Consider the following 19,255-nt stretch of genomic DNA (forward strand, 5'->3'; position numbering starts at 1 on the left):
TGAGACTTAAAAATGTGACGATAAGATCAAATCAGCAAAATGTATATGCTGTTTTTAAGAACAGCTGTGCCGTTACATGAAAAGCATAGTCACCCAGTGGCGGAGTTAAGCAGCAGTGTCTTTGATGGCAAAAAAAAAGAAAATCCACTTGCATTGTTTGTGGTGAAAGAAGAGCCGCACGACGCTTTCACATGCCAGTGGTCTTGTGTTTTGGTTTAGGCACTGCCAAAATCCTTGAAAATGATTTGCTTTTCAGGGACCATCCACCCACGACTGCATTGGCATTTCATTTTTTACTCATCTCCTGTGTGCCTCGCTTAGAAACTATTCTACAAACAAAATCAAAAAGTGCCCACGTAGTCAGGAAAGGGCACAGTGACTGTGAGGTTGACGCAGAGGTACAGAGCAGTGAGGATATGACAAAAGAGGCCAAATAGGTTTAGAAAAGGCTACATCACCGTTTTGTTTTTTTTCCTTTCATGAAATCTTAAAGCAACACGTAATCAATCACTGTGGAGTCATAGAATTGTAGTATGGAGTAGTTGTCAAAAATGAGTTATTTGTGATTAATCATGTTGTATTCCGTCATGACGGAACCAGCTAATAATTCCGCTTAGCGCACGTGGGACTTATATAATAACACTACAAAAATTGCGGTTCAGTGCTTGGTAAGCAACACTGAGGCAAGGTGCTGCTCTATGGCTCTTAGCATCATCGCGTGAATGCTGCTATGCGTTGATGATGGGCTATTGATTGGCCATCAAGATACTGCATGCAAGAGGCTGGACTTTAATCAGTCTGACATTTCAGAGAGCAAGGAGGCCACAGATGACTCCTAATCATTAACAGTCTCATTACACACAGCATTAATCAGACAATCCTAACTGGTGGAGCACTTTGGGTAAACAGTTTTCCAGCTCGCTTGCAAAAAGATATATTGCCTACCCAGGAGCATGGGTCTCTTGTTTCACATACTGTATATGGTCGCATTCCAAATCGTGCACTTGTCTTATGTTGTGTATGGATTTACAAGACAACCCTGCTGTTAAATAATTAATTGATTTTTGTTGGGAAGGGATTACTGAACTGGTTCAAAATTTTGGACGATAAAACGTGCTGCAGAGTGTGAATCTTTTTTTAACTAATATATCGCAAAACTTTCCGGAATTTTCGACAAGTTAATTTATATTATATTTATTATTTTATTATTTATTATATTTACTTGAGTAAAACCTTGGAATTAGTTTGAATTGAAAAATACCAAGTATATTTTGTGTCAAAGACAGTTCTAAGATCCTTGAATATGACTGTTTTCCTATTAAATACAAATGTTCAATGATATGGAAAATATGTACAACTTCAAATATGTTATTTAAATTTGGCCTCCATATTATTTTGGATTTCTCCAATGAGCCGTCAAGCAAGACTGCGTAAAAGTCTGTCTTTACACCAGTGACGCTCCTCTGAGTTTGGCTCCAAATTGAGCAGAGGTCAACTGCCACACGGAGTAAATAAAACCTTAATTAATTGAGTCAAAAATGTTTTGATGCTTTAGAAAATGTATATATGCACATGTGTGTATGTGCGTGTACATGTGTGTTTTAAATGTTTTTAATCTCAAAATTTGAATGTTCAGAACAGTAGTGCTGGTGTCTTTACCTTTGTTTGTGGCTGAGCTCCAAAATCCTTTGTACGTCCTTCTTAGCAACTGAGTCATCGCTTTTCAATGACTAAAAGAGAAGGACACAAAGAGATTTTTGCATATTACACAATGACCTCCCCGAGAGTGTTAGGGCAAACAAGCACGCTTCGTCGAAGGGACTATGCTCTTTTTAGAATACAAAGTTGAAGACAAGATAATCTTTGAATACTTAGTAGTGGCAAGGCAAAAAACAGATGAATCTTGAAATAATTGAGATGAATACCATTAACATAGAATTATGCAGCAGATGTTCAAATGTTGTTGATGCCCCAGAAAAAATATGTTGCCTCCAACAATCTGGCAATAACGTCTGAAAAAAAATCCTAACAAGGGGGAAAGGCAGACGCGCTGATTTTTTATTTATTTATTTTTCCTACTAGTGCCTAAGAACCTGCCTGATGGGTTACTCTGGATTAGTCAGGTCTCTCATTACTTGACAGCCTCTTGGAGATATTTTTGTTTCCTATGAAATGGGCAAAAATTCGTACAGTAAAGGGACTTCAAAATTATATAGCTTATTTTAAAACATGCTTGGAGGTAAATTCTTTGCCAATTAATATTGCATTCCCATAAACCCCATTTCCATTTGTTGTACCGGGATGTTTTCCCCTTCTTCCCTGTCCCCAATGGCCCCTCATTCACATTTATGTTCGGGAATGAGGCAGGCACTGTTGACAAATGAATATTAAATCAGTCAAAGGCCTTTTGAGCAATGTGAGTGGAGGAGGAAATGTAGTTTGACATACAGTGGAACCTCTTAAAGCCTTTGTTGTACAATTTGGAATCTGACCCACATTTTCTGAAACAATGCTGTTTACAATTCTTTTGAGTTTGAACCGCGTTCATGGAACATGCCACATGAGACGATAGTGAATTTGACTGAAACTTCAGTTCAACATGAATCCATCATTTATAACAATTGTCCTCATTAGGGTAGTGTGTGAGCTGTAACCTGTCACAGCTGATTTTGAACAGCATCGGTTGCCAATCAATTGCAAGGTACAAACAACCATTCACACCAATGGAAAAGGTTGAATTTCAGCCAGCTACACACAGGAAGAAACAGAAATCTTATAACCATGAGGCAGATGTGCAAACTACTTGTTCCCCGTGCTGCCCCTCAACCTTCATCAGAGGATTAATTATGTGCGGGTTTTTCTTTTTCTTTTTTGCAACCCATATCAGAAAGGGACCAACCTTAACGAAGGGTGTATTCACGAATGTTTGTGCACTGCAGTTGAGTGCATGCAAAATCACAGTCAGATCCAGAACATGCGCGTATCGGCACATCGTGTGTTGATGAATCTCGATTCATTCTAAATGACAGAGAGCATGCCTGTAGCACCCGAATTTTCATAGCCCATTCCCATAAAGGCCATCCGTTTGATGCATGTCAGTCAATGTTCAGAGGTTTAAACCCCCCCAAAAATGTTACTTGATCAATAAAAAAATTAATTAAAAAAAACTAAAACATTGGATTAACCAGGAAATCTGAGTGGTTAGATAGCTTTCTCAGGTGCGCGATTAGTGTACTTGCAAACTCTGTTCGTCGAGTTACAGCTGCGACACACAAGTTGGTAAAGTCATTGGAACATACTGCAAAGTTATTTGGTGAAAACTTATGAGCGCTTCAAGCTCTTCGGATTACCCACAGTGCATTGCCGGCGGACATACTGGTTGGCAAGCCCCACTAACACAGCGTAATTTCCCCAGAGTCATGCATCGTGCGTGTCATTGTTGGTTGTAAGTCAGGGCGGAAAGATAGAAAAGGTTTCTTTAGTCTTCCTAAAATTATTAAAAACAGGCATTTCACACCCATCCACAAGAAAAGACACCATTGAAGAAAATGCTCTTCTTCTATTTCACGGTAAGCTGTTGTCATGGTTAGAAGGCACACACATCGCCATTGGTTAGAATTCGGAAGAGACCATTGCATTTTAATGCAGGCTGTTGTTTCCCGTGTCCTTGTTAATAGTCATAGAAGAAAAGAAAATTATAACACCCTGGACTGCTTCCTGCGTGAAGGTTTATAATTTACAGTGGCATCAGTATTTATTTTGGATAGCATGTCTGCCTTTTACTCTGTGATAGCATTCAACGATCATGGTTTAATACGTTTTTTAAAATGTCGGAGTGACAAATAAATAACTTGAAGTAAGAACGTTTGCCGAATATTTGCAGAAGTGATTGGAAAGGGCCCTACCCCAACAGATACTCTTGAATGTACAGTAGAGTGATGGGAACACATTCAGTTATTTGCAGAGATGGGCATACGCCCATTATGGGGACGGAAAAAGGTGGGTAGCAATTTTGTGTTTCTGTCTGTTAAAAAATGAAATATGAAAACTACATAATGACAAAAACTCTTTTGTGAGTTAAATGTGTTTATGGCTCACATTGCGTGCTTATTCAAACAGTTATTTGCGGCAAGGCACCTGCACGTTGTTGAAATGTCCACACGCTCACCCACTAAAGCGTGTAACACATGCAGTACAATGTCAGCTACAACCTCGGGGTAGTTGATGTCTTTTGTGCAAGAACGTTGCAAGCCAGGTCGTATGAGCCCAAAAATTCATATGTGACAGTCTATTATGGGTCACGCTACGAGTAAAAAGCTTCAACGACAGAGTACGATTCGGACAGATGTGCCAATGTGGTCCTACAAGCGTGTCCGTTTTGAGTGTGCGTTTAAAAATAACATGAGAATAACAACCCCTGATTTGTGTTGTTTACCTTTTCTGGCCCAAAATATTTTTATCTTTCCTGAATGTTGTAGTTAAGGCTGAATGATTATGGAAAACAATCCCATTGTGATTTTCTTCCTAAAAAGTGCAATTGCGATCCGATTTGCATTTTTTTTAAGGTTCTCTTCTAATGTGTTTTTCAACAATTAATCTTTATTCCAACAAACAATGGAAGTTTTTACCTAGCAGCCGTTGTGATTACAAAATTGTGCTTTATCAAGTCAAGATTATCTTGCAAATGCAATCCTTCAGCCCTAGTTGTGGTCCACTTAATTTTGGACATGTGACAATTATTATAACGTAAATGAAGTTGGGAGAGAATCTGTAGAATGTTTATCTTGATTTATAGGGTAACTTGGTTCCACTTCACATCACATTGTGGGATGGCCGAGTGGTCTAAGGCGCCGCGTTCAGGACCCAGTCTCCCCAGGAGGCCTGGGTTCGAATCTCGAATTTCCCCATTGTGGGACTAATAAAGGGCAAATTATTATTATTATTATTATTATTACATTGCATACAGTTCAATTGCTGCTGGTGTGTATTTATTCACTTGACTAGGGAAGGTAATACATAATCCTTGATCTAAAAATAACAGGTGAACAGTCAAAAAAATCTTGAAATCGAATTTCTTTCTAGTGTTTGAGAAGGTTGAGTGTCTTACACTTTGTGACTTCATTCTGCAGTCATTGACTCAAATTATAAATATGCAATTAATAATAGATATAATTATAATCATAAAGTAATTTAATTTGTGATGTTGACCAGTCTGATCCTACAAGCAACACAACGTATTAATAAAATGTAAAATAGAATTTTGTAGCCAAAAGTGAGATTGCTGCACATTCATTCATTCATGTCCTCCACGTCAACTCTCCAAGAAGAACCCTTAAGGATGTTGTCAATTGCAGGAAACCAACTTCTGTACATTGGAGGCCCTCAGACAAGAGAATGAAAATGCATGTGCATTAGTGTCTCATTAGTTATTCATAGCATGTTGAACGAAGAAAAGTATGATTGTGGGGGCTTGGATTTATTAATGGATTCAAACCGCTCAGTTCTCATGTGCTGAGGGACAAATGCATTTGACAGGAGTTGGCACTTATTCGTCAGCAACAGCTAGTCTCAGAATATGCGACAAAGGCTTAACTCTATTATTTCTATTTCTTCTTTACAGTATATTCATTATCTTACTAATCTTATGGGTTATTACATTGTCCTTGTTTTCATTTCTGCCTATTCCTTGTACATTTTTAAAAAGGGAAAAAAAATCCTTTAAATCCAAAGTTTAATAACAATAATCACGAGTTTGGGGTGTCGTGAATGAAATTTCAGTATGTCTGTTTGTTTTATTTTTCCTGTGGTAGATTTTATTGCAGGTACAGTGATGTAACAAGTGTATCTGTCATCTGGTTCACTATCTCTGTGCGACACACAGACGGCATTGCTGGCAACACTAACATTATGTCACTATCCTATTATAATGAGCACAACGGTGTTACGGATTCTGACGTTTGTGGTGGAGGGGCAGAGTTGTGGACTCTAAGATGTGTGGCAAAGTTGATTGTTGTTGATGAATGTAACCACTGTTAAACAATCACTAAACACCACGTTATTGGCTTGATTCACATGACAGTGAAGTGGAATAAAGCAGCAGTATTCTTGTATTGAACATACACTGTATGCAAGGAGAAGGCAACAAGTACAGAGGCTAATGTTAGCTGCCTGCACCAAATCTTGAACGCTGTGAGGTATGGTGTTTCATCGGCAATAACGTACTTTAACGTTTGCTCTCAACTAATCTCTTAAAAGAAATCATGTCTTCTTTCCCAATTAGGTCTCTTCTGGTAGCCCTCCCCAGAGCACTGGATAAGTCAGAAATGTCCAAAGTCTGGCCCGGGGGCCAATTGGGGCCCATGTTCGAATTTTCAATGACCCGTAGTGTCTAGAATAAAATTAATCATGTGTGGCCTGTCAGCACTTTTTCACCGCAGTAAAAAATACACACATCCAAAAAAATATTTTTAAAAAATATATATTAAAAATTATATTTCACAAGCAGATGGCAGCAAACCCGTGGCAGCGCTCACAGGCGCATTCTAAGATACATTTCGAGTACAAGGACTCCGGGACAAGTGGAAATTTAAATAATTTTTTTTACTGGAATGCGAAACAACTGTCTGCCTAATTTGCCAAGAAGTTGCGGCTCCGTAGAACAAATTCATTATCAAGAGGCACTATTAGACAAAACATCCAAATTACAACAATGTGACTGGGAACAAACATCGTGAAAAATTAAGCAAATGGTCAGCCTGACACATTTTCACTTCACCAAATCTGGCCCTCTTTGCAAAATAATCGGACCCCCCTGATCCAAGTGTAGCTATGAACGAGTCTGGTAGAATAAACCGTTTTGAATTTTCTGCGAAGTGGGTATTCAGACAGTTTTAATTTCATTAGCAACCTCATTAATTAATCTTTCCAGCAAAATGTATTTTATCCTGATATTTACGATATTGGTTTTAATAACTGACATATCTAAACAAAAGAATACTCCCTGCCCCTCAGGGTTGGATCCCTTCTTGACCGTTTATATTTTACATTTACCTACACGTTACATTACAACTTCACACACTTCAACACTTCGCATACATAGCAAAATATAATTTACAAATGAGACGAGGTCGACCGTTCGAAAACACTGCTCATAAATTGTTTAATTTACAACACTATTATTATAATGTGCTCCCGCTTGGATTTCATCCACAAATGTGACAGTCCTATTCTCGGCAAGAAAAAGAATTAACCTCATGGAACCTAAAAGGTCAGACTTAATGTGTCATTTTGTGTATTCAGGAAACATTGTTTCAAAGCCGGAAGGTGGTTGCACAGCTAAATCCTATTCTGTTTTAAAATGGTGAGGACCATCATACCGGGAAGTGGGGGTGGGTATCACTGTCAACAATAAATCACCCCAAACAGGCAAAGTTTAATTACTCGAGTGCTAACCTGAAGCTTGAAGGCGTATCGTTTAAACACTGGCTAATTCAAATGTGCTTCAACCCATTACTTCTCTTCCAACTGACAGTGTTTTCGTTGTTTTTTGTATCTCTTCTCCCAAATATAACTTTTTTCCCCCAAAACACAATCTCTGCCCTGTCCATTATGCTGGCACAAGGCCCAGGAAGAAAGTGCAGTAGCGTCAGTAGTGGAAAGTCATCTAAGTTGCCCAGGAGCATAATGAGAGCCACACATAGGACATGTCTGAACAGCACGCACGGACACACACACACACTCATGCACGCAATTATGCGTACACGCGCACACACACATGCACTTTGCGGGCCGTATATCATTTTTTAATGACCAATTTCCTGAGAATTATATTTCCCCAAAAAACACAAAGAAAACCATCAGTCACAGAGAACAAGGGAAAGGAAGCAGTGAAAGAGGATTCGTTTGAAAGGTATAATCCCAGTTCTCTTCTTTCCTGTTTTGGCAATAGAAAGAAGAAAATGTGCATTAAGGTAGTCTTCCTTGTTTTCTGTCATTTTTTTTTTTGTTTTTTTGTGAAATATTGCAGTGGGTCAATTTACCGCAAAAATAAATGATAGACTCACTTATGTGATTGAAATACCTAAATATTTGTATGTGTCGCTTTCTGTTGATACCTTCCTTGAACAATACTGAAATCTAGTATGCGAAGAAAGAAATTAAAAGGCCTAATCAGAAGCCCGTGGCTTTGTGGCATAGTTAATGTCTCGCAGTTGTAAATATTGTTCAAATTCTGCTTAATTTTTACCATCTTTAGTGGACCTGCCATGTTCTAAAAGGGTGGCAGGTGGGGGATGTGCCTTATGAGTAGATATTCTATTTCATGCTATTGCATCTACAATTCATCCACCCACTGAATACCTAGCTCAAATATTTGTGTCACCATCTACTTTCACCAGCCGATACAAGTATTTTTAAATTTTATTATAAAAGTTCTGTTTCTTAGTCATGGTTCCCATTTTTTTACATCCCATTAGTCATCATAATTTGGACTGCTAATGTGTTGAATATTTTGGAAGACAAAAACAGCACCTTCAATAAATCTTCCTAAAAAATCCAAAGTTGTCAAAGCATTGTACTTTGCAATATCTTTCAGTAAAACACAAATTGCCCAACCTGAATATTCCCTTTTATGCTGTCCAGCTCCTTGGATGTCTTGGAGAGTTGGTGCAAGATGCTGCTTCTTTCAGTGAAAACTTCCTTTAGCTTCTTTTCCAGCCCATCATAGCCTTGTCTTTTAAGAGAGAGAGAGAAAAAAAGAAATGTTACTTTTAATGCATACCGCGGACTGAGATTCAGCGTCTACTGTCGTCACCCATGCCAGCAGACTAAGCAGCAATATCAAAGACAAAGTGTAAAGCAAAGGTACAAACAAAATAATTATCTGCTAAGCACAGTCCCCATAGAAAAGAGAGTGAATTAAAACAAATGAAAGAAATGTACTGTACTGCCTATTGCTTTCAACCAATCCTTTTAGTTACGTCTGTTTTAAAGAGATATGTCTGTTGACCAGAGGCATGCCCCTACTGTTCCAATTTAATATTGGACCAGCTCCATTCAGCTATTAAAGGGAGGAGTGGGGGATCCTGCGGGTGGTGGGTGTAATGTCACATCCTGTTTGTCTCTGTAAAACCGACCTTCCGCTGAACAATACTGCAGAAGCTTTTTTGGCGTTGATCAGTGAACCTTCAGAGAAAAAGACAAATGCCACGCTTACATGACTCAGAGCTATGTCAGAAAAAAATGTTCATTATAGTCATGGACACCCACTGAATTGCCAGAGGAACTAACTGACAGTTTGAACATGTGCTGTGCAATTTATCAGCGCTTCACAAACCATATAAGTGAACTAAGAGCTACGAGCATGTGACCCAGAACTTTGGAATTATTTTATGGCTCCTTTAATGGACATGCTCCGAGTTAAAATTCTTAGAGTGCATCTCTCACTGGCTGCTACTGAATAGGATTTTCTTTCAATCTAATTTCCTTGTTTACTAACTAAAGAACGGCCAACAGCTCATTTGGGAAGTGTCTCAAATCAAGTGTATCTGCATGCAATTAACCTGTTAGTGAAAAGAAATGGGAGGCCTTAAATTTCCCTCGTAGACCGTAAATGCGATTATTATGGTGCCCTGGGTAATTTTCACTATATTGTAAACCTTCACAAAAGATGGCAAGGTTATTGATCCGGAAAGAAGAAGTTAACTACAAGGAGATAAATTTTGGTTGGTTGGTCAGTAAAACTGTCATATTCTTAGATACCCTCTTGCAGCATTTTACACTGGTTACGACAGTTATATAAAGTAGTCTAATACAGTGATTCCCAACCAGTGGGCCATGGCACTATTGTGTGCTGTGAGAGATCTTGCCAGGAGAAACCATCCAATGTCAATTAGTTAGACGGGAAATTATTTTTATTTACAATACAACAAAATGTTGTGAATTTATCCATGCATACCACATATAGTAACAGGCTGAGCAAATGCTCTTCCACTAGATGACAGAAGATACATAATTAACGTGTGTATCCACTTTTTGTGAATCGTTTTGCAAAGCGGTGTGCCATGAGACTTTTTACGATGTGAAATATGTGCCTCGGCTTAATAAAGTTTGCGAAACACTTGTCTCATACATTGTACAATACATCGTGACGAAAATCGTTTATTATTTTTCATCGTAGTGGGCGCCACATACTGGCTAAAGGAAATACATCTTTATTTATGTCTTTCTCCTAATAGATGAACCAGATATACCTAATATTTGCCCAGCAGAGTTTTAAGGCCTGTCATTCATCAATATGTTAAAACATGAGATTTTGCACAGCACTGTTGCTGTGGAAACATCAGGAAAACAATGCTGATTTTGAGGGACTAAAATTCCGTTAAAAAAAACTTGGGAAACTTTGCACACACATCGTGCTTGGAAAAAAAAATCATCAATATTTTATTAGTTTATTGTGCGATTTAAAAAAAAATGGCTCAGTAGCGCACCCAATAATTTTTAAAAGACGCAGTCCTCGTTGTATGTTTTAACAATATCTATATGTTGGAGTCATATGCAACAACCCAAGACCTACAATAACATCATCACTCTCATAAAAAAATGACATCAACATTTTAGACATCTAATCGGTAAATGTGTATATCAATTTGGTAATTCTTTAAAAAATAAATTAATTAATTTAAATAAATAAATAAATAAAAAAAATATATACTTCATATTGGCTGATTTTGATTTTTTGATTTTGCATCAATTCCAAGATATTATTCAAGTAAATATATTCGCAAAAAATAGTAGTTGTAAAATGTGATTAATTGCAATTAATCATGGATTTTTTTGTGATTAATTAGAGAGAGAGAGAGAGAGAGAGCATGCCTTTTTTTTCAAATTCCTGCACACTCTTCTCACAGAGTCCCACCAGCAAATAAAAACAATGCATAAATTGCTGGCAGAAAACAGCTGGAACAAAACAACAGAGTATCGTCAAACCCCAAACGTGGCTTGTCACCCAGAGTAGCATCAACTGGAAATGTATTGCAGGATAAGCCGGGAGAAAGGAAGGTGAAAGATTGCTCCTCTCTACCATATTTCATAACACAATCATTTAGTCACAAAAGAGCATCTTAAAATATACCTCAATTGTTACATTTAATTCCTTGACAATAGAAGGACTCCAAAAACCACCAATCCCTTTTGTAAATGAGTGTCGGCAAAGACAAAGCTGAACAAAGTCATGTATGGGCAGATAAGTAAAAAGCACCGAAATCTTTCATTTCATACATCTGCAGTTTGTAAGGAGGTCTTCCTCCCAGACTGTCCTCGTGAAACTCGTCAGGCTTTAAGCTGAGGGTGAGGCTCTATTTATTGGATTCTCTTATTGAGAACAAACATTTCTGAACCCACAGAGTCAGAGCAAGTCTCGAGTTGTTAGGGCGGACCGTGCGGTATGAAATATAATTTTCGAGAATAAAAGCAATGCCACTGAATAGCACCATCACCATTCAAGCAACGACTCAATAAAGGAAGCCAAGGCAACCGCACTGAGTCTCAGAAAGAGAATGACAGAAGCTCAGGGCCCCTGTTGACAAGGGCCTGTAAATATGATTCAAATGTTAACACAGTAAGAAATACATTCAGCTTTATTGGACAACCAGAACACAAATTTGCAAATGCTGCAATGCTTTCCCATATTTCTTTTATTGTAGCATATGCTGGACCATATTTCTGCCACATCACTGCCAATTTCCATTTGCAAGCCATGGAGCATCTAATGAATTCTTCAAGTCCATGATTAATGTGCAAGGGCACTCTAAATTACTAAAATGGAAACGCATAATCTAAATTGCATGATAAAATTATGGAATTTCAAGAAGGATGTGGTTCCTGTAACGCAATTGTTGACAAAGATAAGAAATGGATTGATCGCTACGTTAAAGCAAATTATTTGCTGCTTGACTCTCATGCTGTATGCTTTTCCAAAAAAGATGGGAAACTGTTCAGTTACAATTTCTGTAATAGTTGTAACCATAGCGATCAAATTGTCAACTCTGCCATGTTTTTCTTTTATCAAAGTGGAGTTACATCAATATAAAACTAGTATGTACCTCCAAAATTGACAAGGCATCTGTTCAGCTGGATGACAATGTGCCGCATGAAGCGATCAACATCAGTGTCTTGAAGATTGGAGTGCAGTGAAGATGGGGGAAAAAAACATTATCTGACAGGAGTGGAATTTTCCAGTGTATGCTAAAAGTGCGGAGAGAGTGTTCAATTTATTCTTATTGTTGTCACAGTTGCCTGATTACAATATTGTTTTGGAAACTTTTACATCGGTCTCAACACTGATAGATAGTGTGCTCGGTTCTAGATCACTGATAGATTTTTTTTTATTTGCATTTAAAGAATGTATGTATCCTCTTCTGAACTGCTGTCGTGTGAAGACGGAAAAGGTCACCTCGCTCATTTCTACTTCCCCTGATGCTGTAGAATCACAATGCGGAAAAAAATATGATGTTCGGAAGACGCCAGTTGCATCAAGGCACAACATAACTGCCTGTCCCTGTCTGTATATACGACTGCACTTCTTAAGCCGCCACCAACCTTGTTGTATTGGAAAAGTTTTTTATTAAATGTTATCTCATTTCTTTCAAGAATGCTTGTGCTGTCTCACCTCTTTTAAAGGTTCACATTTATCCTTTTGGCAACCACCAGTATTTATATTCTACACCTTTGTGATTTCTGTTTGTTTCTTTGTTTCCAATCTTCTCATATACATTGAAATGCTGTAAAAAAATATTTTTCACAGTGAAAAGATTGCTATAACGCAATTGCAGTACTTGAAAGATATCCTTATTGTGTTCGCAGTATTGGGCTTCCGCACTGCTCACCCCTCACTGAAGCTAAGAGGTGATTTTGTTTAGCAACAAAAAAAGGACGAGCAGTCAAGGACAACTTGGACAACTGCGTCCATCCATTAATTCATTTTCTAAATGTGAAATATATATTTTTTTTAAATGTAACAAGGTGTGTTTGGTAGATAAGCACTTGTTCCTTTAACAAGACCACCTTCAGCAGCATTTGGCCCACAAACCTGAGGCAGTGCACAGGTGCTTAGATGTGGAGGAGCTCAGAGAGGTAGGCTGGGGCGAGGCCATTTAAAGATTTAAAGATGAACAGAAGTACCTTAAAGCGAACTTTCCACCAGTTGGAGGCGCTTGAGGGAGGACTGGCTGACTCCAAAGTTAAGCGCATTACAGTAATCTAGCTTCGACGTAACGAAGGCGTGGATTACTGTTTCTAAGTGCAGCTGGGAAAGAAAGGACTTCACCTTAGCCAGCTGCCTAAGATTAAAGAAGATGGATCGAACACCAGCACTCACTGATTTGCCCATCTAATTTGAAATCACTGGCCAATTTAAAACCCAAGTTTGAGACTATTAGCTTTAGATAAGATGCCAGGAGGCCAAGGTCAACAGGGTTGGGAGTAGAAGGGCCACTGTGACCGAACACCATAACTTCTGTCTTCTTTTCGTTGAAATTAAAGAAATTAAGTGACATCCAGATTTTGATTTCCTCGAGACAGGACAAAAGAGGTCTCAAGGACAGAGCGGCCTTTATTTTCTGTCTTTGTTCTAGGAGTAAATGCAACGTAACATGTTGGGCTCGTTACTTTGTTGTTAGTTTTGTTTGGTTCAATGAGTTGGGAGTGTACAAAGCAACATTTAGTGTGTACCAAAACAGCCGAGACCACACCTCATGCAAAGTTTGCCCACTTTTGCAAGGTGATAAAGAGCGATCTGAATTCGGTCAGCTGCAGCTCGAATGATCTTTTTACTCTTGCGTGCGTTATTGCTATTCACCATATTCTTCAAACTAATTATGTATGCGATGTAACTATGCAATCTAAACAAATTTGACCACTGACTTTCAATTTTGGTTTTGCACATTTTTAGTTAGCGCCAGCATGTCTCTTCACCACTCGAGTGCGAATAATGTGCTTGAGTTGCTCTTTGAAAGTGCACTCAGCTTTGTAATGTGCTTGAGTTGTTCTTTAAAAGTGCACTCGGCTATTTGCAAGTGTGTGTAGCCGGCTCGATTGTCAAGATAATTTTTGTGTTTATATGTGCCGCTTCACTTGCCTTCATTTGAATTTCTTTACAAACCCATCAACTGATTGGAGTTTTAGTCGTGACTAAACCAAACGTCATTCATTTGGAATTAAAGTGTGAATTGGAGTAACTGTACCTGGAGTGGCACGAGTCAAAGAGTTGGCATGATACTGTTCAATACACGTCTTAGAATACAGGGCCAAAACTAGTTTATTTGCTGTTAGGCACATAAAAGGCACACATGGTTGTATGTATTTACAATTTCAGGCTAGATTAATTATGCAATTGGGAGAGTTAAAAAATAAAATGTTCAATGCACAATGTAAGTAGCGACAGGGAATTAATGTACTGTAAGTCTAATATGAAACAAAACACATCACACTTCTTTTGTTCTTCCTTGCTCCTGTGATGAACCCAAAGAAGTCTACAGGAAAAATATCTTTGCGTGGCCAGATTGTTTTGTAGAAATCTGGCACGTATTCAACAATTAAGTGAGTGTAGGGAGACTGAAATAAATAGTTAGATATTATAAAACTGATCCAAATTCCATAGGTTAACACAATCCTGAAAAGTGCACATCATTTACTCGTAATGATATAATTATGGAATCTTCCACCGGGAAAAAAAAGGCATCTACTCAATAAAATGAAAAGAATTATCATGTTAAGTATATAAATGACTAATTAACATTTTCATGCACAACTTGATGCCGATTACATTCAGTTGATATTTCGCACTGGATATGAAACAATATCATTTTTTTAATATAGGGATGAGCACTTTGCAAATGGTATATATGATCCCACCACCTTAAATGCATATATTTTACATGACGATGTCAAAAATGAAGCTCACTTGTCTTGACACCACTGAATGCAAACTGCAGCACTGACTTATTCTCTTGGTATCACCCTTAATGGCATGACCCCAATCCAGGCACTCATGTCACCATGGTTGATGTCTTTTAAAAACCTCTCAGAATCCTCATTGCCATCTTCAAATGTCAAATGTAATTCAATTTAGTTTCTCTTCCCTTGCTTATGTAACTAAGCTCCTCCCTACCAAGCTTGCACCCCCAAATGGGCATGCCGAGTATTGTTTATCGCTGTTCGAAACAAATAAAGTCACAAAAAAAAAAAAAGAAGACGCGAAACAATATGCTACAACAGAGGTACCATCATCATCTCAGGGACATGAAGACTACTACTTTTACTTAAATTTCTAGATCTTACCTCTGGTTTATATGAGGACACTACACATGAGAATGAATAAGATTTTGGAAACCCATTTTGAAGAATTTGTTTGATTGTGTCAAAAAAAAAAGTAGACACAAAAGTTAAGAACGCTGATATTAATTTGTTAACAACAAGAAAATAGGTTTTGAACACTTAAAATGGGACTTATGGCAAGTTTATTTGTGTTAATATTTGTCAACTATTAGTTGCCTCTCTGGAGTGTTCTTGCATGCACCAAACGTGAAACCAAACAACCATATAAATCTTGAGGTATATAGTTGCCCATTTCTGAAAATGTTTATGTGTGTAATAAAACAGCCGGGGCTCATTAACATAATAACCGTTCCATAAACAGAGTTTCTCAGCCAATGACATGATGAGCTCGGATGGCCAAAGTTCAAGAGCAAAAAAAAACAACCTTTGAACCGGCAGTCAAATGATCTGAAAGCTGAAAAGAAAGCACGGGCTGCAGTGTTACACATCGATTAGAATTAGCTAACATGCTAAAGTTTCAGTGATGCTCAACAAAGATGTTAATGAAATGCTGCCGCCCGAAATAGGCAATGGAATCTCTTTGAAAGCTCACTTTAAGTGTATTTGAGCGAGCGAGTAGAGGTGGGTAGCCTGTTGTGAGTTTGGACAAGGCAATTGAATGTGATGTTCGAATATTCATGTGAAGGTGGTTTTAACATGATGCCTTCACAACATCCTCACTTTCTAAAACTACTGAACGTTCGAAGTCACAAATGCTAAGTGGCGTCAGATTATGTTATCCTGCGGCATAATAAAAAAAGAGCTCACTATCAATGTTTTTCATTTGATTTTTTTAAATATTTTTGGTTTAGAATTGTAATTTTGACTTTACTACTGCATTAGTGTATCTTAGTGATAAACTTAATCAGGTTTGTTTTTCAAGTTACAGAAAGGTGTGTCGGTTAATTTTGAGTCTACACACCCTAAATTTGATCTACTATTAATACTCCGCTGTGAGCAGTTGCTGATGTTGCTCTCACTTGCTAAAGTTAATCGACAACCTGGTATGCAAATATACGGTAGAGTTTACAGTCTGTCTAAATCACATCAAGGACAGTGTATGATGATCTAGCAGGAACGGCACAAGACAAGTTAAGCCATCTGGAAGGACAAGCAGGGGGAGGAAGAGTGAGGTAGAGGATTCTAAATCAGACAGATGTGGCTTTATTACAGGTTGTATGCCCTTCTGGTACACCACTCACTGAGAAAGTTTGAAGGAGAAACCCACAGGCAGCGGAATTATCCATCAAGTATGAACGCAAGATTAGATTTCAATTTATTGTGTCGTTGAAGGTAGACTCCCGCTACCTGATTTTGTGTTCAGCATCATGTTCTAGTCCTTTGCTCATATACTGGAACAACTGCAGTGATTTAATCGTCTGGTTCACTTCAACTCACCCGCTGGCCAGAGTTTGGACAGGCATGATGAAATGCAAAGAAAATCCAACATGCGGGATGACTGTTTCTGTCACAGTAGGGATAAGCAGATAGCTGAACAGAAAGGAATGGCAGATGTGTGAGGATTTTGATCGTTGTGAAATTGACAATAAAGCTTAGGTGAGATTTGTGAATCTTGCGATGGTCAAACAACTCACAGCCAATGATCAAAGTCTGTTTCGTGAAAATCTTTAATACCTGAGGTCCGATCTATAAATTTTATTTCATTAATAGGATATATTCTGAAAGTCCCAGTCTAACATTTTAAAGTCATGTTTAAAAAGTTAGAGAGTTAAGATGTTAGTGTGGAGGAGTAAGTAACAGACACATTTTTAAGCTTTTCACAGTTTCTTGTTCTCAGTGGTGCTCGGTAATTCACAGTTGATGAAAAACTATAAATCAAGCGTGAATAAAAGCTTGTTAATCATTCAAAAGGGAGAAGAATCGGGGCACAAGAGTAAAGACATTTGAAAGATGTGGTCACAGAGAATAGTTCCTTCTCAAATAGAGAGAGAATAAAAAAAAACAAAATGTTATTCTTCATTGCAGGGCTGGCCGATTAATAAAAAAGATTATTATTTTGATTTTGGCCTTTCCCAAGCTTTAAAATGTAATGGTCAAAGAATAACTATGAATGTACAGAACGGCAGAGTGCGTTTTGTGTAGCTTATGTGTTTCTGACGGCCTTCAGCAGGTGTTATATCACTCTCCAGTTGGACTTAACTGTAAAACTAAAATAAAAAACACAGAAAATTATTTCACACATCGTGTATTTAAATAGTAACTGCTAATGCTGAAAGTCAATGTAATATCCCATAAATATGCCAACAAAAATGTGTAGATTCACACAAACGTGGAAACACTCATGTAAAATGACAGTACTCAATCTGTATTTAACAAATTCTATTAATTGAGTGATATCTCAACTTTCTTCTGTTCTCATTTTAAATTGTCTCTAAGAGGCCAAAACCCACAGGATCAGTAGATATTTATTTTTATTGTTTTTTTCCAATTACTATTATTTTAGTATATTCTTATTTTACTTCCTGACTCGTTTATTTTATCATTGTCCTTTCAAGTTATATTTGAAGTTGAGTTTCAAGGAATTTGAGTTTAAAGGAATTTTTGTTTCCTCAAAATTCAAGGATACAAAGAGCCAAGGACTTTTTTTTTTTTAAATTATTATTATTTTTGGATCAATTCCCATTTCCACATGACAGGGCACAAAATACAATCGCCGGGATCAAAGGTTTGCTCAGAAAGTCTCAAGACATATGAAAATAAAAAGATAATAAACATCATCAAGAGATAAAGGAGATAGTCAGTTTTAATGTGTGCAAAGATCCTAGGCAGCAAATTTGTGCATCTAGCAGAATGAAAAGGCAAGACAATTTTGTACTTGACATAGAATGGAGTGTTGACGCCATTTTGAGTAGACGACTCCATTAAAATGAGATCGAGAATGCCCCCAAAATATTTCGACCTCCTCCCACCTCGCTGTTCTGGCGATATGAGATAATATAATCTTATATATAGTCTTGAACAAAAATCATCTGGAAAACCCTATCTTGTGCAGCTATCTTGCCCTGTACGCACCAACAAATCTGATTAAATGTTCATTTTATGAGCTGAAGAAAGCACTATGGATTCAACCGGATATTTCTTTGGGTTTGTGTTTTTGGATATTTGGCTGCTACATTCTCATAACGTGTACACAGACCTGCTGCAAGAAAGAGATAGTTGACACACTTGTGTAGAGTATATCCTGTACAGATTTAGTCTCTTGGATTTGCAGGTGTCCACATATGCAAATAATGTAATGGTAGGCCGCACAATTTTATGCTTACTTTTTTTTTTAATTGCGTCTAAGAGGGGAAGCTTCCTCATGCGAATTTATTGACCAAGGTCATAGCCGGTAAAAAAAAAAAATGTCACACATGATGTTGTGCCCTGCGCTGCAGTAGTCATATTGAGGACTTAACGTTTTCCTTGTTTTGATCCCGGGGATCCTACTTGGAGTTGTTAATCTGTAGATTCCATTCATAGCTTGTCTTTGAAGCACAGGGTGCCCACGTTTTATGGCCATGATTGGTTGGAATACAGGGCATGTAATGCCGGAAAGGGAATTTTCCACAGAAAGAGACAAAACAAAATGTTCATCTAGTGCAGTGACACCTCTAACCCTGGGTCAGTGGGTTGAACATCAGCAGAAGAAGCTGTGCCCAGACATCCCTGATGGGAGCAAACTTGTCAGATTTCGCTCTTGTATCTCTGCTGTTAAATCAAAGGACTGTCGTTACCGTTTGAATGGGCTGAAGTGACATTCTTCATGGAAAAATCTCTATCGTAATATAAGTCTATCAATGCCACTTTTGTTGGAGTTGTACCCTTCAGCAACAAAAAAACACCAATTGAAGCATCTAATTATTCCTCACCAATGTCATGC

At 37.9% G+C, this 19,255-nt stretch overlaps 1 protein-coding gene across 1 annotated transcript in view; it reads right to left on the reverse strand.

Annotated features, from left to right (window-relative positions):
- luzp2 (leucine zipper protein 2) overlaps positions 1 to 19,255 on the reverse strand; it is a 151,542-nt gene that overhangs the window by 78,137 nt on the left and 54,150 nt on the right. The window contains exons 2-3 of the mRNA XM_088297042.1: positions 8,614 to 8,731; positions 1,660 to 1,730 (exon numbers count right to left, since the gene is read on the reverse strand). Coding sequence (XP_088153168.1) covers positions 1,660 to 1,730; positions 8,614 to 8,731 — 189 coding nt within the window. The remainder of the gene's footprint in view (positions 1 to 1,659; positions 1,731 to 8,613; positions 8,732 to 19,255) is intronic.

This window comes from Idiotropiscis lumnitzeri, chromosome 5 (genome assembly GCF_059441095.1).
Source record: "Idiotropiscis lumnitzeri isolate Australia: NSW breed Sydney's pygmy pipehorse chromosome 5, RoL_Ilum_1.0, whole genome shotgun sequence".
Classification (NCBI taxonomy): domain Eukaryota; kingdom Metazoa; phylum Chordata; class Actinopteri; order Syngnathiformes; family Syngnathidae; genus Idiotropiscis; species Idiotropiscis lumnitzeri.